Genomic DNA, 27,083 nt, shown 5'->3' on the forward strand with positions numbered 1-27,083 from the left:
ATCCTCGTCTGTAGTTATACCTAATCAATCCTCGTCTGTAGTTATACCTAATCAATCCTCGTCTGTAGTTATACCTAATCAATCCTCGTCTGTAGTTATACCTAATCAATCCTCGTCTGTAGTTATACCTAATCAATCCTCGTCTGTAGTTATACCTAATCAATCCTCGTCTGTAGTTATACCTAATCAATCCTCGTCTGTAGTTATACCTAATCAATCCTCGTCTGTAGTTATACCTAATCAATCCTCGTCTGTAGTTATACCTAATCAATCCTCGTCTGTAGTTATACCTAATCAATCCTCGTCTGTAGTTATACCTAATCAATCCTCGTCTGTAGTTATACCTAATCAATCCTCGTCTGTAGTTATACCTAATCAATCCTCGTCTGTAGTTATACCTAATCAATCCTCGTCTGTAGTTATACCTAATCAATCCTCGTCTGTAGTTATACCTAATCAATCCTCGTCTGTAGTTATACCTAATCAATCCTCGTCTGTAGTTATACCTAATCAATCCTCGTCTGTAGTTATACCTAATCAATCCTCGTCTGTAGTTATACCTAATCAATCCTCGTCTGTAGTTATACCTAATCAATCCTCGTCTGTAGTTATACCTAATCAATCCTCGTCTGTAGTTATACCTAATCAATCCTCGTCTGTAGTTATACCTAATCAATCCTCGTCTGTAGTTATACCTAATCAATCCTCGTCTGTAGTTATACCTAATCAATCCTCGTCTGTAGTTATACCTAATCAATCCTCGTCTGTAGTTATACCTAATCAATCCTCGTCTGTAGTTATACCTAATCAATCCTCGTCTGTAGTTATACCTAATCAATCCTCGTCTGTAGTTATACCTAATCAATCCTCGTCTGTAGTTATACCTAATCAATCCTCGTCTGTAGTTATACCTAATCAATCCTCGTCTGTAGTTATACCTAATCAATCCTCGTCTGTAGTTATACCTAATCAATCCTCGTCTGTAGTTATACCTAATCAATCCTCGTCTGTAGTTATACCTAATCAATCCTCGTCTGTAGTTATACCTAATCAATCCTCGTCTGTAGTTATACCTAATCAATCCTCGTCTGTAGTTATACCTAATCAATCCTCGTCTGTAGTTATACCTAATCAATCCTCGTCTGTAGTTATACCTAATCAATCCTCGTCTGTAGTTATACCTAATCAATCCTCGTCTGTAGTTATACCTAATCAATCCTCGTCTGTAGTTATACCTAATCAATCCTCGTCTGTAGTTATACCTAATCAATCCTCGTCTGTAGTTATACCTAATCAATCCTCGTCTGTAGTTATACCTAATCAATCCTCGTCTGTAGTTATACCTAATCAATCCTCGTCTGTAGTTATACCTAATCAATCCTCGTCTGTAGTTATACCTAATCAATCCTCGTCTGTAGTTATACCTAATCAATCCTCGTCTGTAGTTATACCTAATCAATCCTCGTCTGTAGTTATACCTAATCAATCCTCGTCTGTAGTTATACCTAATCAATCCTCGTCTGTAGTTATACCTAATCAATCCTCGTCTGTAGTTATACCTAATCAATCCTCGTCTGTAGTTATACCTAATCAATCCTCGTCTGTAGTTATACCTAATCAATCCTCGTCTGTAGTTATACCTAATCAATCCTCGTCTGTAGTTATACCTAATCAATCCTCGTCTGTAGTTATACCTAATCAATCCTCGTCTGTAGTTATACCTAATCAATCCTCGTCTGTAGTTATACCTAATCAATCCTCGTCTGTAGTTATACCTAATCAATCCTCGTCTGTAGTTATACCTAATCAATCCTCGTCTGTAGTTATACCTAATCAATCCTCGTCTGTAGTTATACCTAATCAATCCTCGTCTGTAGTTATACCTAATCAATCCTCGTCTGTAGTTATACCTAATCAATCCTCGTCTGTAGTTATACCTAATCAATCCTCGTCTGTAGTTATACCTAATCAATCCTCGTCTGTAGTTATACCTAATCAATCCTCGTCTGTAGTTATACCTAATCAATCCTCGTCTGTAGTTATACCTAATCAATCCTCGTCTGTAGTTATACCTAATCAATCCTCGTCTGTAGTTATACCTAATCAATCCTCGTCTGTAGTTATACCTAATCAATCCTCGTCTGTAGTTATACCTAATCAATCCTCGTCTGTAGTTATACCTAATCAATCCTCGTCTGTAGTTATACCTAATCAATCCTCGTCTGTAGTTATACCTAATCAATCCTCGTCTGTAGTTATACCTAATCAATCCTCGTCTGTAGTTATACCTAATCAATCCTCGTCTGTAGTTATACCTAATCAATCCTCGTCTGTAGTTATACCTAATCAATCCTCGTCTGTAGTTATACCTAATCAATCCTCGTCTGTAGTTATACCTAATCAATCCTCGTCTGTAGTTATACCTAATCAATCCTCGTCTGTAGTTATACCTAATCAATCCTCGTCTGTAGTTATACCTAATCAATCCTCGTCTGTAGTTATACCTAATCAATCCTCGTCTGTAGTTATACCTAATCAATCCTCGTCTGTAGTTATACCTAATCAATCCTCGTCTGTAGTTATACCTAATCAATCCTCGTCTGTAGTTATACCTAATCAATCCTCGTCTGTAGTTATACCTAATCAATCCTCGTCTGTAGTTATACCTAATCAATCCTCGTCTGTAGTTATACCTAATCAATCCTCGTCTGTAGTTATACCTAATCAATCCTCGTCTGTAGTTATACCTAATCAATCCTCGTCTGTAGTTATACCTAATCAATCCTCGTCTGTAGTTATACCTAATCAATCCTCGTCTGTAGTTATACCTAATCAATCCTCGTCTGTAGTTATACCTAATCAATCCTCGTCTGTAGTTATACCTAATCAATCCTCGTCTGTAGTTATACCTAATCAATCCTCGTCTGTAGTTATACCTAATCAATCCTCGTCTGTAGTTATACCTAATCAATCCTCGTCTGTAGTTATACCTAATCAATCCTCGTCTGTAGTTATACCTAATCAATCCTCGTCTGTAGTTATACCTAATCAATCCTCGTCTGTAGTTATACCTAATCAATCCTCGTCTGTAGTTATACCTAATCAATCCTCGTCTGTAGTTATACCTAATCAATCCTCGTCTGTAGTTATACCTAATCAATCCTCGTCTGTAGTTATACCTAATCAATCCTCGTCTGTAGTTATACCTAATCAATCCTCGTCTGTAGTTATACCTAATCAATCCTCGTCTGTAGTTATACATAATCAATCCTCGTCTGTAGTTATACCTAATCAATCCTCGTCGGTAGTTATATCTACAATCCTCGTCTGTAGTTATACATAATCAATCCTCGTCTGTAGTTACACATAATCAATCCTCGTCTGTAGTTACACATAATCAATCCTCGTCTGTAGTTATACCTGCTCAATCCTCGTCTGTAGTTATACCTAATCAATCCTCGTCTGTAATTATACCTAATCAATCCTCGTCTGTAGTTATACATAATCAATCATCGTCTGTAGTTATATATAATCAATCCTCGTCTGTAGTTATCCCTTATCAATCCTCGGCTGTAGTTACACATAATTAATTCTCCTCTGTAGTTACACATAACCAATCCTCGTCTGTAATTAAACCTAATCAATCCTCGCCTGTAGTTATACCTGCTCAATGCTCGTCTGTAGTTATCCCTAATCAATCCTCGTCTGTAGTTATACCTAATCAATCCTCGCATGTAGTTATATATAATCAATCCTAGTCTGTAGTTATACCTAATCAATCCTCGTCTGTAGTTACAATTAATCAATCCTCGTCTGTAGTTATACCTTATCAATCATCGTCTGTAGTTATACCTAATCAATCCTCGCATGTAGTTATATATAATCAATCCTAGTCAGTAGTTATACCTAATCAATCCTCGTCTGTAGTTATATATAAACAATCCTCGTCTGTAGTTATATCTAATCAATTCTCGTCTGTAGTTATATATAATCAATCCTCGTCTGTAGTTATACCTTATCAATCCTCGTCGGTAGTTATACCTAATCAATCCTCGTCTGTAGTTATCCCTAATCAATCCTCGCATGTAGTTATATATAATCAATCCTAGTCTGTAGTTATACCTAATCAATCCTCGTCTGTAGCTACAATTAATCAATCCTCGTCTGTAGTTATACCTTATCCATCCTCGTCTGTAGTTATATATAATCAATCCTCGTCTGTAGTTATATCTAATCAATTCTCGTCTGTAGTTATATATAATCAATCCTTGTCTGTAGTTATACCTGATCAATCCTCGTCTGTAGTTATACATAATCAATTCTCGTCTGTAGTTATACCTAATCAATCCTCGCATGTAGTTATATATAATCAATCCTCGTCTGTAGTTATACCTTATCAATCATCGTCTGTAGTTATACCTAATCAATCCTCGTCTGTAGTTATCCCTAATCAATCCTCGCATGTAGTTATATATAATCAATCCTAGTCAGTAGTTATACCTAATCAATCCTCGTCTGTAGTTATATCTAATCAATTCTCGTCTGTAGTTATAACTAATCAATCCTCGTCTGTAGTTATACCTAATCAATCCTCGTCTGTAGTTATATATAATCAATCCTCGTCAGTAGTTACACATAAGCAATCCTCGTCTGTAGTTATACCTTATCAATCCTCGTCTGTAGTTACACATAATCAATCCTCGTCTGTAGTTATACCTTATCAATCCTCGTCTGTAGATATACATAATCAATCCTCATCTGTAGTTACTAGTTACACATAAGCAATCCTCGTCTGTAGTTATACCTTACCAATCCTCGTCTGTAGTTATACATAATCAATCTTCGTCTGTAGTTATATCTAATCAATCCTCGTCTGTAGTTATCCCTAATCAATCCTCGTCTGTAGTTATATCTTATCAATTCTCGTCTGTAGTTACACATAATCAATCATCGTCTGTAGTTATACCTAATCAATCCTTGTCTGTAGTTATACATAATCAAGCCTGGGCTGTAGTTACACATAAGTAATCCGCGTCTGTAGTTACACATAATCAATCCTCGCCTGTAGTTACACATAATTAATTCTCCTCTGTAGTTACACATAATCAATACTCGTCTGTAGTTATACCTAATCAATCATCGTCTTTAATACCTAATCAATCCTCGTCTGTAGTTACAATTAATCAATCCTCGTCTGTAGTTATACCTATCAATCCTCGTCTGTAGTTATACCTAATCAAACCCCGTCTGTAGTTATACCTAATCAATCCTTGTCTGTAGTTATACATAGTCAATCCTCGTCTGTAGTTACACATAAACAATCCTTGTCTGTAGTTACACATAATCAATCCTCGCCTGTAGTTATACCTAATCAATCCTCGTCTATAGTTATACCTAATCAATCCTCGTCTGTAATTATATATAATCAATCCTCGTCTGTAGTTACACATAATCAATCCTTGTCTGTAGTTACACATAATTAATTCTCCTCTGTAGTTACACATAATCAATCCTCGTCTGTAGTTATACCTAATCAATCCTCGTCTTTAGTTATATATAATCAATCCTCGTCTGTAGTTATACCTGATCAATCCTCGTCTGTAGTTATATATAATCAGTCCCCGTCTGTAGTTATACATAATCAATCCTCGTCTGTAGTTATATCTAATCAATCCTAGTCTGTAGTTATACCTAATCAATCCTCGTCTGTAGTTATACCTAATCAATCCTCGTCTGTAGTTATATATAATCAATTTTCGTCTGTAGTTCTACCTAATCAATCCTCGTCTGTAATTATATATAATCAATCCTCGTTTGTAGTTACACATAATCAATCCTCGTCTGTAGTTATACATAATCAATCCTCGTCTGTAGTTATACATAATTAATCCTTATCTGTAGTTACACATACTCAATCCTCATCTGTAGTTCCACATAATCAATCCTCGTCTGTAGTTATATATAATCAATCCTCGTCTGTAGTTATATCTAATCAATCCTCGTCTGTAGTTATATCTTATCAATCCTCGTCTGTAGTTATATATAATCAGTCCCCGTCTGTAGTTATACATAATCAATCCTCGTCTTTAGTTATATCTAATCAATCCTCGTCTGTAGTTATATCTAATCAATCCTCGTCTGTAGTTATACCTGATCAATCCTCGTCTGTAGTTATACCTGATCAATCCTCGTCTGTAGTTATACCTGATCAATCCTCGTCTGTAGTTATACCTGATCAATCCTCGTCTGTAGTTATACATAATTAATCCTCATCTGTAGTTACACATACTCAATCCTCATCTGTAGTTACACATAATCAATCCTCGTCTGTAGTTATACCTAATCAACCCTCGTCTGTAGTTATACCTAATCAATCCTCGTCTGTAGTCATACCTAATCAATCCTCGTCTGTAGTTATACATAATCAATCCTCATTTGTAGTTACACATAATCAATCCTCATCTGTAGTTACACATACTCAATCCTCGTCTGTAGTTATACCTAATCAATCCTCGTCTGTAGTTATACCTGATCAATCCTCGTCTGTAGTTATACCTGATCAATCCTCGTCTGTAGTTACACATAATCAATCCTCGTCTGTAGTTATATATAATCAATACTCGTCTGTAGTTATATATAATCAATCCTCGTCTTCGTCTGTAGTTATATATAATCAATCCTCGTCTGTAGTTACACATAATCAATCCTCGTCTGTAGTTATATATAATCAATCCTCGTCTTCGTCTGTAGTTATATATAATCAATCCTCGTCTTCGTCTGTAGTTATATATAATCAATCCTTGTCTGTAGTTATACATAATCAATCCTCGTCTGTAATTACACATAATCAATCCTCGTCTGTAGCTATACCTAATCAATCCTTGTCTGTAGTTATACCTGATCAATCCTCGTCTGTAGTTATATATAATCAATCCCCGTCTGTAGTTATACATAATCAATACTCGTCTGTAGTTATATCTAATCAATCCTCGTCTGTAGTTATACCTAATCAATCCTCGTCTGTAGTTATATATAATCAATCCTCGTCTGTAGTTATACCTAATCAATCGTCGTCTGTAGTTATACATAATCAATCCTCGTCTGTAGTTTCACATAATCAATCCTCGTCTGTAGTTACACATAATCAGTCCTCGTCTGTAGTTATACCTAATCAATCCTCGTCTGTAGTTATATATAATCAATCCTCGTCTGTAGTTGCACATAATCAATCCTCGTCTGTAGTTCATTATCGATACTTTTGCTGTACGTTTACACTACTAGCTAACAATAATAAGTACTTTTGTTTGTATTCCTACATAATAATTTTAAAACATCATTCGAGAGTGTAAAAATGTGGGGTAAAAATTAAGAAATCACTGTATGAAAGTGTGAAAAAGTGAGAGAGAAAGAAATAAACAAGTGTTGATTTGTGAAGAAAGAAAATAAAGAGTTTTTCATGTATCGTGGGTCGTAGCTGGGGCATTTCATCCCCAGACAACCCACGAATGATGTATGCATGCCTGGGTTATTAAATGAATATATATAAAAAAAAAAAAAAAAAAATACATTAAATGCCATAAATCATGTTCGTGCTAGTTGCTAACTCATACATGTCTTGGAACGCCTCGGAATGTTGGTCATACACAGGAAAAGCAGATATATTACCGACAGATTGAGAACACTTACTGGTCAAGGTAGAAGATAGGGTTGGACGCAGCTCCATAGAACATAACTCCGGCTTGTACGCGGCCACCGTCTATGTCAGCCTGCTCATACAGTTCAGCCAGAAACTCGAGCAAAATGACAAAATGGCCTCGAGTTGCAGTAATGGACGAGTGAACAGCGATAATGATGTCGGCCTCTTCACTTGCTGTAACCAAGCATATATAATGATATATATGATATACAAAATGTGATTTTCAACATATGTTTAAATTCACTTGAACAATGATTTATGATATTTTAGATTCGATAAAAAAAATGATCATATTTTCTAACAATATACGCACATGTGAGAAACATATGCTTTAATGAAGACATCTTATTCAAATAATGTAAAGCATTAAAATTTGATTGGATACAAACACTATGATATTGAAACAGTTACACTGAATAGTCATCCATATAGTCAACGCACCTGCAAGGGATATCGGCGCTACAGTAGCTAGCAAAGATAAGAATGGACGTAATGTAAGTTTTACGTGATTCAGAAAAAAGCACACACAAAAAGAAGAAGGGAAATATCAAATGATTATGGATTATAGTGTCATTTTTCTTCATTATAATTTAGCGTAATCAATAGGAAGTATCAACATAGTTTTATTTGCTGTAAATTAAATTATTCATATCAAGTGAAAGGAATTTGAAATCAATCGACATGTTATATAGAGACAACAAAATAAATAGATATTTAACTTACTTTATCAGTATAATCATTCAGACACAAAATACTCATTATAATATCAAAGTCGTTTGGCTGAACACAAAAAAACAAGAACAAAAACGATAATTATATATATGAGGAGCGAAAGTAATATGTACACATATTTATCAGAAGTGAATTTTCATATTCGATAATTGTCCTATTAGTAATGGTACTTTTTTCATTTTGAAAGTAACTCATTCATATAATTTTCATGGTCGGAAAGTATTTTTTCGTTTTTATCGAAATTGAATTATTTTTTTCTGAAGTAATATACTGGATACCTAAAAAAGAACTCATATTAACCATGAATGTTGAAATATTGCAACATTTGACATGCAGGCAGAGGGACAAACATGGTGCACAGGCGAACATTAATACATTTACAAGCAGCACAATAGGAAGCGACAAACAGGAACACAGAATAACGAAATAAAGACAGTAAAGAAATATGTAATTTAGAAATTAACCAGCACATATACCTTCTCTTATAAACAAATAGTTTAACACAAATACAAATGAACGCACTAAAACAAAGTTCATTTATGATATAAGTCTTAAATTAAAACAAAATAAATATATAAGAAATGTACTCACGTGCTATTTTTATCAATAAAAATACAACATCCTAAAATACCAATATACGTCGTGAACTCCAAATTCAGTCATCACTGAATTCAATTCAAAGAAATAAAAATCTGAAAACAAATTCATCATTATGCATGTTACATTCAACATAGCAAACCAATAGTTCCTATTTGTATTGAATGTTGCAGATTTTATAAAAGCATTTTAAAATCATTAATTTCTGAAATAAATCTAAGATATTTCATTCAAGCGGGTTTCAGTAATGCATTTGTACACAAACCATAGCAAAGAATTACGAAAGAATGTTTAGCATATGAGTATATATTTTTGTTTAAAAGTAATTATTGTAAGATATTCGAACATCGCATGCCAAAGATTGAATCATCACAACAAAATTTGCCATACTAAACATAATTTCGTAATTAAATGTATATAATAGAGATGGAAATGAAGCTATAATGATTTCATTGCATGGAAAGCTAAATGATTTTATAATGTAAATGGAAATGAAGCTAGATTTGTTCATTGCATGGAATGCTAGATAAGTATACGAAATGTCCATACCAAGCGACCGTTCTATACAAGATACATATTTTCACACTTTCAATACGAGTAAATGCTCTAATTGAAAAATGTCTAACATTGCACTGTTCAAATTGACTATAGATTGGTCAATGTTCATATCAGGGATAGTTTCCTGGAAACAGTATGTATACTGGTTTTGTCTATATTGTGGGATCATGCATCCATTCCACACTCAAAGTGACACCACATACCGACAGCTTCTGTTGACACTTTGTTTACCACGGGTGTAATGTCGTCCGTGTATCTTGATGAAGAAGTTGTAACGGACTCTTCATATTCCAAGTCTGTAGTGACTGTAAATTCCTCGATAATATCGTCACGCGTAGATATAACGTCTGTCTCTGTTCTAGTTGTCGACGTTCTATGTTGCTTTTCTGTTGAAGAAGGAACTTTCTGTTCATCTCTTAACGTTGTAGACTCTGTTGTCTCCCCTTGTTTGTCATCTGCTGTTCTTATTAATTCAGTTGTTTCCACTTCCTCGAGTCTGTCAGTTGATTTATGGGTATTAGTTTCAGTAGAATAATCCCTTGTCACGTGTGAGCTTTGTGCACTCCTTGGCGTCGTAATAACTACAGCTGCATTTGTTTCGCCAGTGAGTGTAACTCGTTCAGGTAAGGACGCTGAACTAAACCTAGTCGAGGCTAACGGAACCTCTGACCTTCCTGTTGGTACCTGCGTTGTCCATGGCGCTCTCGGGTACTTTGTTGTTTTTGTCCATAGTTCTTCTGTACTTTCCACAGATGGACTACTAGTTGTTCGCAGCGCCTGTTTTGTACTTAGGACTGATGTGGATGTTGTAGTGACCTTAGAGGTCAACATGTCCTCCTGTGAAACCGATTTTGAAGTCAGCATATTGCTAGTGCTCTGGGTTCGCGTGTTGTCGGTACGCCTTGTAACCGTTTCTGTGCTTGTATGTATCCCTGTAGGAGTAAATCCCCTTGCAGTTGATGTCGCAACGCGATCGGTCCTATCAAATACATGTCCATCTGTAGAATCCCTTTCTTCAAATTTGGACGACAGCATCGTACTTATGCCTACATCCGATGATGACGTCATTATGGCCCTCTCTGTGGTACGTGCTGATCTATCTGTTGACAGTAATGTTTCCGTTGTTTCTTGCTCCGATAATGACGTCATTATGACCCCGTCAGTGGTACGTGTCGGTCTAGCTGTTGACAGATCCGTTGATGCTCTACTGAAAACAGCTGTTATAGTTCCCGTAGTATCCTCACCAGTACTAGCTGTAGAAGGTCTGCTGCTCAGTCTGACTGATGTCATCAGTGTTGACGTCAAACGAATATCAGTAGAAGCAAGTGTGCTTGAATTTGTAGACTGTTGAGTTGACATTCCGCCACCACTCGTTGTTGTTGGTATTGTCGTTAATCCTATCATTGTTGTCGTCTTCGGTTTCTTTTTTCCGGTTTTCTTGCCTTTACGTTTTACTGAAATCGAAGAAAGACGATATTTGTAAACATTCTGTATTTTCAAGTGGTCGGGTTCCTTCGTGATTATATAAAAATAGTAACAGTTTCATTTGCTACTTTGTTTTAAACTCTGCTCATATCCAATCAAAACGAGATATCTCCAACACCGCCGTTGATGAAATTGACGTGAACTTTTAATTAGAACTATCAACTAAAGAGCGGTAGTTCTGAATAAAATGAATAAGAACCTTATATACTACAGGCGTCAATAAGTTATGCTTACAAGCGATATTACCGTTTGTAAAAGTTACAGTCTTAAGACATCAATGTTGATGCTGTTGTAACCGATATTAACTGGGTTTGATGTGGCACAAAACTGTCCCGAAAAGGAAAGATACATTCATCATTTCTATATAATACAAGCGGGTTTCTACCACACACCACCGTAGGTAATTACGACAGAGAATGTAAGAGTGTGGGCAGGCATTATCAAAAGTAGTAATTAAACATATAATCTATGAATCGATAAAAGCATTCCTTTGTCATTTGTATTCGGTGTTTTTTACGCGTGAATGCATTTAAGTAGCTACAGATTAATAAATATCCCGCGAATAATTAATTAAATATCCATTTTAAAAATGGCTTGATGTCTGCTTCTGCAAATATTCAAAAATACGCCAACTATTAATTAGAAGTACGAATAAAGAAAACGTCGGTCTCGAACATTAGTGTGTTGATACGGAAAGCCAAAAACGTGAGTGTGTAACAACTGTTGAACAATCCGATATTCATTAAGTGATCACATAAACAATACAATTAGTACTCACGTGCAGGTATCTTCTTCATAATAGGTTTTCCTGATTTCTTGAATTTGGCTAAATCCGTATAGACTGAGAGTTGTTTAGAATTTTCTGCTGAAGGTTCACTAGGTACAATGACCATTTCCTCCCCAATATCTCCTATTCCTATCATATAAACATACACACCCATGTCCTTCAGTAGTTCTGCTTCTGCCATAACTTCAGATAAACCATCGTCAGACGGACTGTCAGTCACCACAACTAAGTAGTTAGGAGCTCGTGGTCTATCAAATGGGTCAACAAATATCTCCTCCCTTACAAGACGTAATCCTTTTGCCAAATCTGACTTTTTAAAACGCAAATTCTTTGGCAGTTTCTTTATGAACTTAATCGCACTTTTCTTCTGTGAGAAGGTATTGAGATTAAACAAGAGTTGTCCTTCCTTGCCGTATGTGGCTAGCGCTGCTTTCACCTTACCGTTGTCCAGCTTACACTTTTTAATCATTCGTATTAAAAACTTGATATATCCTTTCTTGAAAGCTTTCTTTGATAGTGTTTTTGATGCATGGAACAGGAAAGCAATATCAGCCATTGATGGATCTGTGAAACAAAAACAGAGATTCCAGTAACCACCAATCTTACATTCTATTTTTCTGTAAACATCTTGACAACTTATGATTTTATCTACACATCTCTTTGAAGCAACAATAAAGGATGGTCCATATCTATAACTACCCATGCAACATACCATTTTTATAATCTCTTACTTTTGAAATCAACTAGGTTGTAAACGATAGTTTAGCATTATTCTTAATATATTCAAATTAATGTTTACGTTAAAATATGTAAATATTACAATATCTACATATTTATTTTCATACTGAAAAGACAGAATAATCAAGATGAACACTTTATTTTCATTTCTAAAAATATCTTAAGGAAGCACTTGATTAAGTTATATCTTGTTTATATTTTACCATCTTTTAAGTAAGTCTAACTTAAGACAAGTTTAATCTGACGACATTATTAGAATATATTTCGCTGATAAATTGTATGTTTTTGAAAAACCCTAGTTGAAACTCCTGTGTATTGTTTTACAGTGGTGTGTCAGGTATTTACTAACACTGCCACCTAGCGACCAAATTCAGTGTCTCCTTGGTAAGTTAAGATTGGGATAACAGTAAACCTTACCTATATCCGATCTATTCGACGTTCCACCTGTAAGTGGGGATTCCGTTGTTGTAGTTGTTGTTGTTGTTGTACTTTTAATAACAGCACGAGGTGTTGTTTGTCCTGTCAATGAACACGTGACAGGTTACATATTTACATTGGTGAACACAAAACGATTGGCCGCTTTACTAATTACATGCAAACAATAGGAACATCAACCCATGCACGTTCATCCGTTATTACTTCTCCAGAGAGTGGTCAACATCCTCTTGATTTCGAAAACATAGAATATTAGGTCTTTCTCGCACGATATGTATAACATAGTAGTACACACTAAATGTATTATATATCTTTAATTGTACCAGAGGCGTTATGAACGTTTGAGCCGGGAAGTTTTATAATACAACTATGGTAAAGTGAAAAAAAATGTATTAAAGGAGTACGAACTTACTATTGTACTGTATTTCAGTGAGGATTTTGTAGGGCACAGGGATGTCAGTTCTGTCTGACAATTCCGGGTAGTCTCGTATATGATACAGCTTCCCCCGCGTAGGAATATCCTGAGCCTGGCCAATTAGCACCCAGTGTGTAGTCACGCCTCTATCCTCAAGGCCACGAAGTTCATGTAATAGTCCATCATCCATCTTGTCGTATATCTTATCCGTTACGAAAATCACATGCTTTTCATCCGTATCAGACATTTGTGTCGGTATGAACACAGATTGTCGTAAAAACTGTAACAGCTGCTGGAATCTGGAAAATTTTGTGCGGTATTTCTTTGACATGCCTAGTATGATGGATTGTAATTCTGATGCATCAAAGTCTTTAAATCCAAATATTTGCGACACACTTTTACCGTAATTAATGACGGAATATTTCGCTTCGACCTGGTCTGTGTACACGTTGTTTACGAACGTATCAATGAACGGCAGTAGGTGTTGGAAGTAGTCCTGGGGAGAGGTAGAACTTCCTGTTCGGAACACAATGACGATCTTGGCGTTCCTTATTTCTGCCAATGGAAGAAAAAGTACATTTCGTCATGAGGTATTTATTGATACTTGATAACACTGTTATTCTTTTACTGTGTTTTTATTTCATCATCTTGCCACAGAAGATCTGGCCGGTACCTATGGTAAATGATTGTATAAAAAGACACCACTAAAAACGGCTGTTAATTGACATATTTCTTTTGCTTAACTGCAATATCACAATAAAGCAAACAGTAAAAGGAAACTGATCAATCTTATACGTATACTGTAACATTTTTTGTATTTAATTGAAATGAAAGCAACTAACTATAGATATGTTACAAGACGTTCGATTAATACGTCCCTAAAATCAAAACATAAGACTGTACCCCAAATAAGGAAGTTGAAAAAGGGAATATCAATGTATCAACACATTTGTAATTCGAGCGATAAAACTCGGGCAAAATATGAACAAAAGAAAGATTGTCATGGAAACTATGACAAAGTACAAAGAAAATGCGACCATGATTTCTAGAAGTATAATAGGTCTGAGTTCTCACTACCTTTTGTTGTCACTGTGGGCAAAGTCGTAGGCAGAGTTGACATTGTCGAGGAAACAGCACGCTCTCTTGATCCTGGTTCTGTAAAATGATATTTAAAAATAATTTGGTATTGTGAAGTAAAAACTGAAATAATTTACCCTTTCACCCCTATGTAACTTTAATAAACTCTACCATGCATTTAATGGGGCGAGTCCATTATGGTCTACGGAGGTGAAAGGGTTAACGTAAACACAACGATTACAGAAATCCTAAGTCGTCGTAATGAGGAGCCTACTATAAGCCCATGAACTGCGGTATTGTCAGTGATATTAATGGAAATGGAACGACGTACACCTATCTCCAAAAAGACTATAAGACCAGTATAAACTTACGATATTTTATGGTTATGTTTTTAAAGGAAATAAGAAGCATAAGTCCGGTTTAACGGTGGAGTCACATTGCTTTACTAGTTATAATCTGTGAGAATTTTATGGCCATTTGTTTATATTTATATATATGCAATTATGGCAGTGGTTCCTTTTGAGTACACTGTTACCATTTTCGCTTTAAATATTGATAATTGGTTCTTTGTTGGAATTTTAATGCCATGTTAAAATGCAAAATTTAGTTATTTTTTTATAAAGACATGTTTATTAATTAACTATGATTTTTTTTTGTGTGACGACTTAAAGTAGAATATTTTTGATCTTGAACGAGAGTGTAACTTAAACCTTAGTGAAATTTTTTATACAAAAACTGAAAAATAACAGTTCGTATACATAAGCGAATAAAACAAAATAGTACAGTGTGTTTTATTATAGGCAGAAGAGCGAGAATTTGGTAAAATATGGAGAAATACAGAAATAATCGTGTTCGCCCTATATATACACAATTAATCAAATAATTACCTGCAAATATGTCGGCCAGTATCTTAAAATTGGCTGCAAATACATCGTAATCAGATAGACCGCTATAGCTCTGTGTTGTGTACACGTGCCCTTTGGTTGGTACTGTTTGATGTGTTCCTATGGTAACCCAGTGGGTCATGACCCCACTCATCTCCAGGTCATTTATCCCTGTCTCAATAATATCGTCAAGTCTGTCAAATATCTTATCAGTTATCAATATCAAATGTTTTTCATCATCAGGCGACACATTATGCGGTGTAAACACAGATTGTTTTAAATATTCAAGAAGGTTTTGGAATTTGGCAAATCTAGACCTGTATTTCTTTGAAATGCCAAGAATGATACCGTGCAGCTCCTCCAATGAATACTCCGTAAATCCAATGATCTGTGTGACAGTTTTCCCGTAATTAATGACGGAGAACTCCATGTGAACCTCTGGCATCGCCGAGCTTTCAAACAGGAAGCTGTCGATGAAAGGTAAGAGATGGCGGTAAAAGTCTCGTGGAGAAGTTCCACTTCCTGTACGGAAAACTATCACAACTTTGACGTTTCGTTCACCTGAAAGAAAAAGATGTTTGAAAGAATAACTTAACGTATTTTTTTAGAAATGTCAGAGATTTCGATTTTGCCTTTGATTATTTGTTTGTTTGTATATTTATATTATTAATTTGTTCGTTTGTTTTGTGTTCTAATTTTCGTTTCTTTTCCCGTGTATAAAATCGTGTATTATGAAAAAAAAGGATTGCTCGTGTATATATTTATATTAAAACCCGGAACATTTAGACTCGATTTTTGTGCCACATACTTATCCATTTGATGGCAAAGAAACACTTTTAAAGTCAATGCGTATACTATCACCATATAATGTAGGAAAATTACAACAATTATAAATTACACTTTTAATATATGTCACTGCTACATTTGTTCCCTTGCCAATTACTCTTCATTAATGTTTGTAACATATTGGTATTGGTTGATAAAGGTCATGTTATAGAAAGTCCCATTTACCTGATGTGGATTCAATATTACGATCCACCATAGGAACAGTCGGTATCTCATTGGCATGTCTTTCAGTGTTATCTACAAACACATTGTCTGCAATAGATGATACGCTGTATCTAATTTGTTATTTTATCAAATGAATGAATACTTAAATGAATGCAAGGACATCAGTATCACCTTTACCTCTGATGTCACCTATCTTACTTTATTTTACTTAGCTGTCGTTACTATTATTTTCGATTGTTGAACTAAGTAGCATTTACGATACTAATCAGTTGAAGTTAAAATTTGATATGTATACTATGTGTACATACAATGTATTAAGCTCAGGGTAAAACAAATAAACACACCCATACAAATATCCTGTGCGTAGGTAAGTGTCTATTCTGTAGTGAATGTTTAATGAACAGGATGTGTGTATTATACTATTCTGTGCTCAAACAGTTATGTGCAATCACGAATATTCCCGTGCATATGACGTAGCGCTTACCGGGATCGAAATCTCGTGATGAGGTCGTCACTTCCGGTATCATCGGGATCTCATTGACATCTTTTTCAAAAATCCTTCCTGCACAAATGTAAGATGTATAAGATTATACAAAAAAATAACGACGTGTTCGACAGCCCAGGAAACTTGGAACGAATTAGATAAGGATTTTACCAGATTATTAAAAAAATAAATAAATAAAAAAAAAATTACAGATAGTATATCGATGGCTTGAATTCAGTAATAGATATGTTTTAAGGTGTTCAATCCCCGACTTGTTTTTTGATTAATATTATATTACGACACGAATACGTGTCCTGAAATGACCTTAACTGTCAATAATACGCTCAACCTAAACATCTATAGTTGTTAGTGTACTCCAGTTGTAAGTATAATTGAAATGGAACGATAGCTTTACCGGCCTTCCATATATAACATTTGTTAAAATCGATAGAACATTTAACCTCGGAAATATTCTGACAACAGTAAATCACGTCCACAGTCACGAGTTACGTTAACAGTACTGGATTGTGTGGTGGAAATATTGTCAGCATTATAATATAGCATTTAAGGTTTAGCAAACCAATATATAACTTAATTATCAACTACGAAAACATATTTAGGAATTAAATTTTACAGAATGTTCTGATGAATGCTTCTGTGTTTGCCAGTAATTCTTTGATACAGCCAAACATGCTCAAGAAGCCACTTCTGCTACAAGATGACATGTATGAAGTGACTCTCTGTTTTACCCCATTCAACCCTGAAATTTCATAATGAACTATTTCAACCTTTGAGTTGGAATAGCTCATATGTGTTTTCAGGGGTGAATGAGTAAAAGTGCATTAAAGTTATGGTGACAATTGTTTGCATAAAGCTTCAGGACCAACTTACCTTGTGTAATGGCAAAAAGTATCTGAGCGGAAATATCCTGACGTTGAAGTAATTCATCATAATCGGCCACTTTATAAGCTGCGCTTGTCGTAGGTATAGCACTATTATCTCCAATAAGAATCCAGTGCGTGTTGATACCTCTAGTCTCCAAATGTTCTATGCCCTTCCTGATCCCAGAATCTAGCTTCTCGTACAACTGATCAGCGATAAACACGACGTGGCGGTCGTCTGTGTCTGCTACTGCTGGTGGAACAAACAACTCCTGGTTAATGTAATCGATGACTAACGGAAACCGAGAGAATCTACTCCGATACTTCTTCGATATACCACTCACAGCGTCCTTCATCTCATCGAAACTTAACTGTTGGAATCCGTAGACCAGTTGAACTGTCTTGCCGTAGTTGACAATAGCGATGTCTGTTTTAGTTTCGGATAAAATATTCCGGTCAATAAATGAATTGATGAAAGGCAGCAGTTTTGTTAGGAATTCAGGTGGTGATGTGGAGCTTCCAGAACGAAAAGCTATGATGATTTTCGTCGGTGTCGAGTCTGTTAATAAAAAAGACATATCAGGTATAGCTCATATTAGTATTTGTTTTTGATATTTTGTTCATGAACATCAAACTTTTATATTTACGCGTTACCTTCCGAAAATGTATCTGCATTAACTGTATCCTCCCATTTTACCCTCCCTTTCCGAAAGATCACTCTCATTGTAATGTTTGGTTAATTCGTTGATCTTGTAACGGACTTGTTTGATTGACTTTGAGACATAGAGGATCTTACATTCGTGCCATGCTATATTGATTTTATTTAACGAGTTCAATAATTTCATATGAAACGAGCCTTTAGACGAGTGTCATACCAAATAATTGAACCAGTTTAAAAAATGCAATATGACATGAACAGGAATGTAATATTCTATTTATCACATAACATTCATAATCTTAAAAGTAACTCAAACACAATTATGTGTCATCAGCTGACTCATTAAAGGTCAAAATCAAAGTACTCCGACCATACTATTGTCTTTCCGCGCAGTGCAAAGTAGTTAAAGTGTTGTTTTTTAATAATGAACAGTTTTAAATGCAATGAAAACGCTAATGACAAAAGAAACATTTCAAATTCACTAATAGCAAAATCATTAAACTTTATCAGAAAAAAACTTGACCAATCACAGCACCTTTAGGTTTTTACACATGTGTACTACTATATTTATGACAGGCCGTATGGCATAGTAAAATGGGTCAGGTATGTGATAAATACAATTACTGTATGATACGGGACAACGGAATTTACCGTCTAGAATATTTAATGATTCTAAAGATCACAAGGAGACTTTTTCCATCAGCAAAGTCGAATCTTATATTTATATATAAAAATGTGCCAAAAGAATTGGACACAAAAGAGTGACCTACTTTGTATTTCTCCTGGAACACTGGGTAGCGATGCCGTCTTCGGAACTAACGCTTCCGAGTACTCGCTTTCATCTGGAAATGTACACATCTTTGATATAAAAGGCAATGCTAAAACATTTCTATTAAAAAGATGTTGACATAACAGTCCATATTATTGTAAACTTCTACACACAAATATTTATTGGAAGGTTAATCCTAAACCCACTATCTTAAATATAAATTTTCACTTCCAGGTTGCAAATTCCTCCTTACAAAAAAAGAAAAGAAATGAATATTCATTACTTAATTAAATTGACTAAGAAAACAAATCTATACTTACCAAAAGCAATATTTGTTGTGATGTCATCAATGACATCATAGTTGTTAGTGAGACTTGGATAGTCTTGTACAAGGTAGGTATCACCAGCAGTACTTATGTTACTCTGCCGACCAATCAATACCCAGTGATACTTTATTCCTTTCCTCCTTAATCTAACTAATCCATTCTTCACTTTTAAATTCATCTGATCGTAGACTTTGTCAGTAACAAATACGACATGCTTTGAGGTATCCAATGGCATTGGCATGCGATTAAATACTTCCAAGTCAAGGTGCTGCAGAACGTCTCCAAACCTCGCAAACGTAGACTGCAGCTTATTGGGGGCTGTCAATATCATCGTCTGCATTTCATTCAAGCTAGTGAATTGTTTGAACCCAAACAGTTGATGTACAGTAGCACCATAGTTTATAAAAGCAATTTCCATATTGGTTCCCTGAATTAATTTATCGTCCAGAAATCTCGCCATGAATGGCAACAGGTGTGTAAAATAATCACGAGGAGAGGTTTCAAATCCGGAACGGAAAACTAGGGCAATTTGTATTGTTCTATACTCTGAAATAAAATCAGCATTATGTCTCCATGTTTTAACCTAAATCATTCCATTGGTTTGATTTGGTTCATGCAACATTGATCATGCCTATGTACTTGATATTAATGTAAAATAACTTTTTACAGCACACAATAAACATAAGCATGAATCCGTTGTAAAATGATTCCTTTTTTGCCAAAACATTGTTAAAGAAATATAAAACATAATGACAAAAGCAACATTAACGTGTATAATTTCCTTAGCTACTGAGAAATTAAAAGACGGAATATTGGCGGTACGATGGTTAACAACGTGATATGACTAAGTAACGTGATAACGGATTGTAACCTTATGTAGGATAGTAGCCCGACACGACTATAAAGTCGCACATAGCAACATAAAGAGCAGATATATCAATCATAATTTCAAAAATAAAATGAAAACTAAAAATAAGATATTACGACTAAACAGTTTAACATTCGTGATAAACAAAAGTGATAAAAAGCACAAACTTGCTACAATCAAGGGCTTCAATCTTGAATTAATTCATCTTTGCATCCAATAGTTATTGTAAAACAAGAACTCCCCATATATTTTCGTGGTTTTTTTGCCCTTAATAACAGCTAAGAATAGATCGAAAGATGTATATCGTAAGTGTACTTCAGCGAATATAATATTTGTTTGTAGACGTGAAGACGAAAAATTGGCAAGACGAAAATAAACAGGTTTAAATTAAATGAATGTTGTTTTTTGGTAACTCGGAAAAGAAACAAAAATCGGATTACTACAGTAACTGGCATCGTGCAAATTAAATATTGTCATGCATCCGTTCAAACTTTTGACTTTGGGAAGGTGAGCAATTATAATTGATTCATAACACAAACATATATAACATAAACTAATGTCAACAAAACATAAAAAAACGAACAAATTTATCAAATAAACACATGGTACAATTGGGAGAAAGTGACGTGCATGCAACAGTGTGTGGTGTCAGCAACGCTACGCATGCCGGGTTTTACTTACTGCTTAGACTAGGAGCCGGTGTTGTTGGTCGGCGTTTGATCAATCCTCCCACTATTCACAACGTATTATTTAGTTATCATTTTGGGTTCAAAACGTCTTCTTATATTCTTACTTCACCTCAATATATAAACCCGATATTTATGTACTGTCTCACTGCCCTTGATGGTAGTATTCTACCTTCAACTGACGAATTTTAACTTGAACAATGGTGTTTAAGATATTATCAATTTATCAGAGAATTGTTCATCAAAATTGTTTCACAGTGTCCTGATATCTCCGTCTCGTGTTTAATGATAGACGTACCTACCACCTTCCTAGCGTTAATAACCTAATCGTTATTCCCAACATGATATATAATATAGCTTCACTAAACCCATCCCAGCATTAAAACAATGTCACTATAACGATACAAACTATTATTTATTTGATACCCCTTTTTCTTCGTCATCCATCAAGTATCACTTGACCAAACACCCATTGCTTTTCCATCATTACCAAACAGCAGCCTTCCATATGAAAAATCATTTAACCAAACACATTTTCACTTCACAAAATTATAAAACTTCCAGTTAGTCTAGTTACTTTTCTTTAACAACAAAACTTTCTGTCACATTACCAATCCGACCCCACCAAATTCAACATCACACATATCAACGTCTCGTTACTTTATGAATAATCATTGTTCAAATCATTCATACGTCCAGTTAATGTATTAATAATCATTTTAATATACCCTTCATTGTCCAAAATTGGCAAAAGCAATAGTCCCATTATTATATGAATAATATGAATGATCACTTTCCAAAAGAGAAATTTGTCCCGTATCTTTATTAGATTAATGATCATTTACCCCCTCCTCCTTTACAAATTGCCAAACGTCCAGTTACCATATAAAATATCAATCACCTAACGCCCCCTTTTCTTTCCTACACTTGATAATGATACGTTATAATTTATTTTCATATGTCAAACAGTATTAACCAAAAAAACGCCCTTTAAAACTTTCGCCCCTAACACAATGTTATAAAGTATTTGAATACTAAAGAAAGAGTCCCGTAGCCTGACGAACCTCATCCCTTTACATTTCAAATTTTATTTTTGTTCTAATGAAAAAGTCAAATTATTTAACGAGCCTCTTCCTTTCTACGGTATATCGTCTAACGCTATAGTAACTGTACCGCAGTACCTCCACTGCTTTACTTCACTCTTCGTCTATTACTTTAAAAGAACTTACTTTATCTTAGTTGCTTGCCTCCGGCCTTATCATATTACCTTCAGAACAACCCCGTTACCTTAATAATCTGCATTGGTTTCTTTCCCAATAGTATCACATAAGTGTCTCCTATTCTACTGCTTATTCACTACCTTGTGAACATATTGTCCGACGGATTCCACGCGATTGTGCAGGTGTAAGATCAATTATAGCATTACTTACTAGCTTTCACACGACTGATTATGTTTTTAACCGGTGCAGCACTCGCTAGTAGATCGCTTAATGTCGGAATGGCTTGAAAATAATCGCTTGCCGGATCTGACGTCAACTGCCGTAACTCGTCATGAACGTCGCTTGACCCAACTCCAACTCCAAACACCGTCACACCCATCTGTTTTAGTGACGTCATTTCCTGTTCGAAGTCAAATCCATCATCTGATGACACCATATCTGTAACTACAATGAGCCCGGCTGGAACTCCGTCATCTATCCGGGAGCCAGCGCGTTGTACAAATAATTCCGTTCTGATTTTGTTCAGTGCTTCTCCTAAATTCGCTCGGCTTTTTCGCAAATTACCTTTAATTGTTGTTTTGATTGCACTTCGTACCTGCGGTTTTCTACTATGGGCATTAAAATCAAACAACACGTTGGTTGCGGTACCATAATTTACCAGTGCTACGCGAAGCATATCTGGGCCAACTTTTGCTTTCGCAAATAGATTAGACAGGTAAATTTTCAGCTTTTTGTTCATATCTCTTAGTTTGGTTTTATGTCCCACATGAAATAGAACAGCAATATCTGCCTCACGACTACCTGTAATTAAAACAAAACATTATTATAGATCGCTGCTTAACTAACATGCTAGTTACACAACTCAATGTCTGTTATGCGCAAGTTAATGTAGATCTGTTATAAATTATCATCATTGGCAATGTATATCATTGTAATCTTATTTGATAATTCGATAACAATTTGAAATAAAAGTCAGGATCGAATAAGATGAAATTCAAACGTAAGCATGACGCTGAACGCCAAAGCACTGTCCACACTAAGCGGATAGCAAAACGTGTGGACGTGTATGGGTGCGAGTCTTACCTATACCGCGCGACTGTCGCAACATTCGGTACGTCACTCAAAGATGGTGGGCGTGCCTTAAGGTGATGGGCGTGTCTATGGCTAGAGAGTTCCATGCTCTGATGCAAAACATTCCCCATAACAGAACAGGACTCTGCTATGATTGGTGGATGTTAATAGGTGGAAAAGAACGTTATATAATACAATTGGCAAGAAAGAAGGAAGTTGTCAGGTTGTCCTGGTTACTGAAGCGGTTCGAAATGAAGCGGTTTCGTAAGTAAAACAACCAAACATTCTCAACGGAAGATGGATATCCTTTCATTTTATACGCATTTTGAAACTTTGTGGCTCATTTTAACACATTCATAACTGATGTTATTTACCTCAAATAGATTTCTATACTTCGTTATTTTGTGATGCGTGTAAATACCTTAATACTCTGTTTTTCAGGTTTCAAATAGATAAACTATCTATGTCGTATGTTTCTCTTTCGCGATTTAAACGAAATTGCGATAATGAGGTGTTCAAATCGACAGAATGATAATATATACTTGGCGTTTTTGTATTTTCACGTTTATTACTAGGACTGAAAATACTTGACATGTTAACAGTGCGAGAATGTAATATTCACTTCTCGCTAACCTCTCGCGGGACTTCCTTCTCCCTTTAATGCAAATGGAAACTTGAGTGTTGAAAACACAATAACACTTGCAAGCGTTTCGTTCCCAAACTTTGTTTATTATCGTTGATTTAACCATGCAAAATGTTGAGCTGTTGTGCATTTGAGACGGAAATTATATGATACCATTCAAGAAATAGATATCACAGAATAGAGATGAAAAGAAACATATCAATTAAGTATATGACAGGGTGCATCTGGAACAAGGTGCGAGGATTAGATTGTATTCCGTCGTAATAGCTCACTTTTACACAATTATACTTAAAAAATAAACTAGCAAGTATGAATATTAATCATCATCTTATAAATTCTAAATAAAAGATAACAAAAATAAATAACGCAGATTTTAACATTGCATTCAGTTTGGGACACCAAGCAACATGAACACGATAAATTAGAAAAGCGACGTGATTCGAAACAGAAATTTGCTTTGTAATGAAGCCACTCAGAAACCAAGTAGTTTGAAAAGCAATAACACTTAACAAGCGTTTAATATATGTCTGACGGATAAACTATTAATTGAAATGCACATGTGACGTTTCTGCGTTAAGTGCGTAGATCTGATAAGAAGGATTGTAATTTGCTGTACATGGGATAGTAATTGAAGAAATTTTGCAAAAGTATTTGAAGACATATCAACGAGGAAAATGTTTCCTTCATATGAAGGGATATGTTTTCTTTAAATTTGGAATTTATTTCACATATCAGGATTTACATACTTTAAATTAGTATTTGCAATATCTTATTTCATTATAAAATATCGAAATCTATTTTAATCTGTTTTTTAATTGATTGGAAATAAAATAAAAAGTTTGTGTAAATATCAAAGAACAAAAAAATAGGAAAATGTTATATAACCGCGTTTTACATATATTGAATCACATTACCAAATTATTTAATTGCGTTTTCAACTAATTTTATGCTATTATTGCTATCCATTTGTTTGCTTGGTTAGTAGGAATAAAAGACACAAGACAGACTTACATAGCTATTATATATGACGTCAAACAAAAACAACACAAACGACGTCATACTGTAACTCAAATAACGTTATATAATAACACATGACGTCAGTAAAACAGGTACAGTCCGCAGACACAATGCAAACAGTCATGTCACAGAAAAGGTGAGAAGGACAGAGTTAGCGTGCATAATAAACAAATACAGACACTACTCCCATGTGTACACTTACGCTACTCTCATATGTGAAACGTATTTCTATCCAGTGTTTAGATACCATTCTCGTTTGTAAAACTTATTTCTTTCGTGTGTTAAACCTTACTGCCATGTGTGAAATGTACTGATTTGTAGAACGTATTTCTATTATGTTTAAAAAGAACTTATTTGTAAAGAAGTATTATGTACAAAACGTACTTGTACCATGTGATGAGAGAAACACTTTACTTTTCTGTGTGATACGTAAATCTTGTATGTGTAAAAACTGAGTAAACAGTATTAATTTCACGAGAGAAATATTTCTCTTTCATGTGTACTCATGTGAACAAAGTACTACTCTCAGTCACCTTATATTAGTATTAGAGGTCAATGATAGACTGTTGATCGGTTGGCTTACATGAAATACGCTTATATATATATGTAACAATAATTGGCTATAAACATATGTTCCTATAGGGAACGCAATAATATTAATGAACTTGTAAGTCACTCTTTTCCAAGCTTTCGGGCTTAGCCCTTCGTCAGGGATCAAATGTCACTGGACCTCTATGTCACATCCATCTTGACAAACATGTTGAATAACTATGACGTTGATATTGATGACATCATAACACTGTTACCATGACGTCAACACAACACAATGACGTCATCAAACCATGACCTTACAAATTGTGACGTCATCATCATCACTTGGTATTGTTACCATTGGGGAAAGCAGTGTTGAGTTTGTTAATCCAAAATCCCTCAATCACAAGCCTTGCTACTTTGGATTCCTCCTTAACCCTTTCCAGTACGCACAGAGATAAACCAGTGGCACATCACTTTCTTGGAAGAGGTCATTCTATATCGGACTTGCGGGTGTGCGTACTGGAAAGGGTTAAGGAGGAATCCAAAGTAGCAAGGCTTGTGATTGAGGGATTTTGGATTAACAAACTCAACACTGCTTTCCCCAATGGTATCAATACCAAGTGATGATGATGACGTTTACAATTTGTGAGGTCATGGTTTGATGACGTCATTGTGTTGTGTTGACGTCATGGTAACAGTGTTATGACGTCATCAACATCAACGTCATAGTTATTCAACATGTTTGTCAAGATGGATGTGACATAGAGGTCCAGTGACATCTGATCCCTGACGAAGGGCTAAGCCCAAAAGCTTGGAAAAAAGTGACTTACAAGTTCATTAATATGTAACAATACATAATTGTAATATATTGTGTATATTACTGGCTGTGCAACTCAATCTAAATTGAATTATCTTAAATTGCTTTTAAAGTGGTTGTAAAGTTTAGAAAAAAGTCAATATGTTGATAAAGAATGCTACAAATGCCAACGACATACTTTAATATTTTTTTGTACATATAGCATGTCTTCAATTTATGCAATATAATATGTGTGTGTATATGAGATTTGAGTATGTGATGAGAGTTGTATACGACGAGTAAACACTGCGTACATATAGTGATTGCAACAATCAAGCGAGCAGTGTTGCATAGTACTCACTCTCCAGGGTTGTAGTAGGCTCAGGAGTAGTGGGCACTGCGTGAAAACAAACAAATATAATTATATAGATAGGTCGGTCGGTTTTCTCATGTAACTCCACTCTATGCGATCAACAGAACCTGCCACGTCCATAAATGAACATAACTAGTAATAGGACGTAAAACACAAACAAAAAAAATAAAAACAATCTAACAAAAAATAGCGATTAGCATTATATAATAAAACTGCATCAACTCGGAATTAATGTTTCCCAAAAATGTTATCTTGCTATTTATCTTATTTTTTGAACCAATTAATGTTAATTCTCATCGTCTGTACATTATCAGATTATTCTATATTAAAATTGCAGGTATC

General features: G+C 35.1%; 1 protein-coding gene across 10 annotated transcripts in view; it reads right to left on the reverse strand.

Moving 5' to 3' along the window:
* LOC110464458 overlaps positions 1-27,083 on the reverse strand; it is a 255,107-nt gene that overhangs the window by 200,589 nt on the left and 27,435 nt on the right. For all 10 annotated transcript variants that reach the window (XM_021519688.1, XM_021519687.1, XM_021519680.1 and 7 more), the window contains exons 8-23: positions 26,730-26,765; positions 22,518-23,108; positions 21,083-21,133; positions 19,528-20,079; positions 19,209-19,280; positions 17,791-18,339; positions 16,900-16,977; positions 16,416-16,502; positions 15,408-15,965; positions 14,521-14,598; positions 13,441-13,998; positions 13,011-13,112; positions 11,847-12,419; positions 9,787-11,037; positions 8,138-8,164; positions 7,687-7,870 (exon numbers count right to left, since the gene is read on the reverse strand). In XM_021519688.1, the coding sequence (XP_021375363.1) occupies positions 7,687-7,870; positions 8,138-8,164; positions 9,787-11,037; positions 11,847-12,419; positions 13,011-13,112; positions 13,441-13,998; positions 14,521-14,598; positions 15,408-15,965; positions 16,416-16,502; positions 16,900-16,977; positions 17,791-18,339; positions 19,209-19,280; positions 19,528-20,079; positions 21,083-21,133; positions 22,518-23,108; positions 26,730-26,765 (5,347 nt within the window). The remainder of the gene's footprint in view (positions 1-7,686; positions 7,871-8,137; positions 8,165-9,786; positions 11,038-11,846; positions 12,420-13,010; positions 13,113-13,440; positions 13,999-14,520; positions 14,599-15,407; positions 15,966-16,415; positions 16,503-16,899; positions 16,978-17,790; positions 18,340-19,208; positions 19,281-19,527; positions 20,080-21,082; positions 21,134-22,517; positions 23,109-26,729; positions 26,766-27,083) is intronic.

This window comes from Mizuhopecten yessoensis, unplaced genomic scaffold, assembly GCF_002113885.1.
Source record: "Mizuhopecten yessoensis strain PY_sf001 unplaced genomic scaffold, ASM211388v2 scaffold10989_2, whole genome shotgun sequence".
Lineage (NCBI taxonomy): Eukaryota > Metazoa > Mollusca > Bivalvia > Pectinida > Pectinidae > Mizuhopecten > Mizuhopecten yessoensis.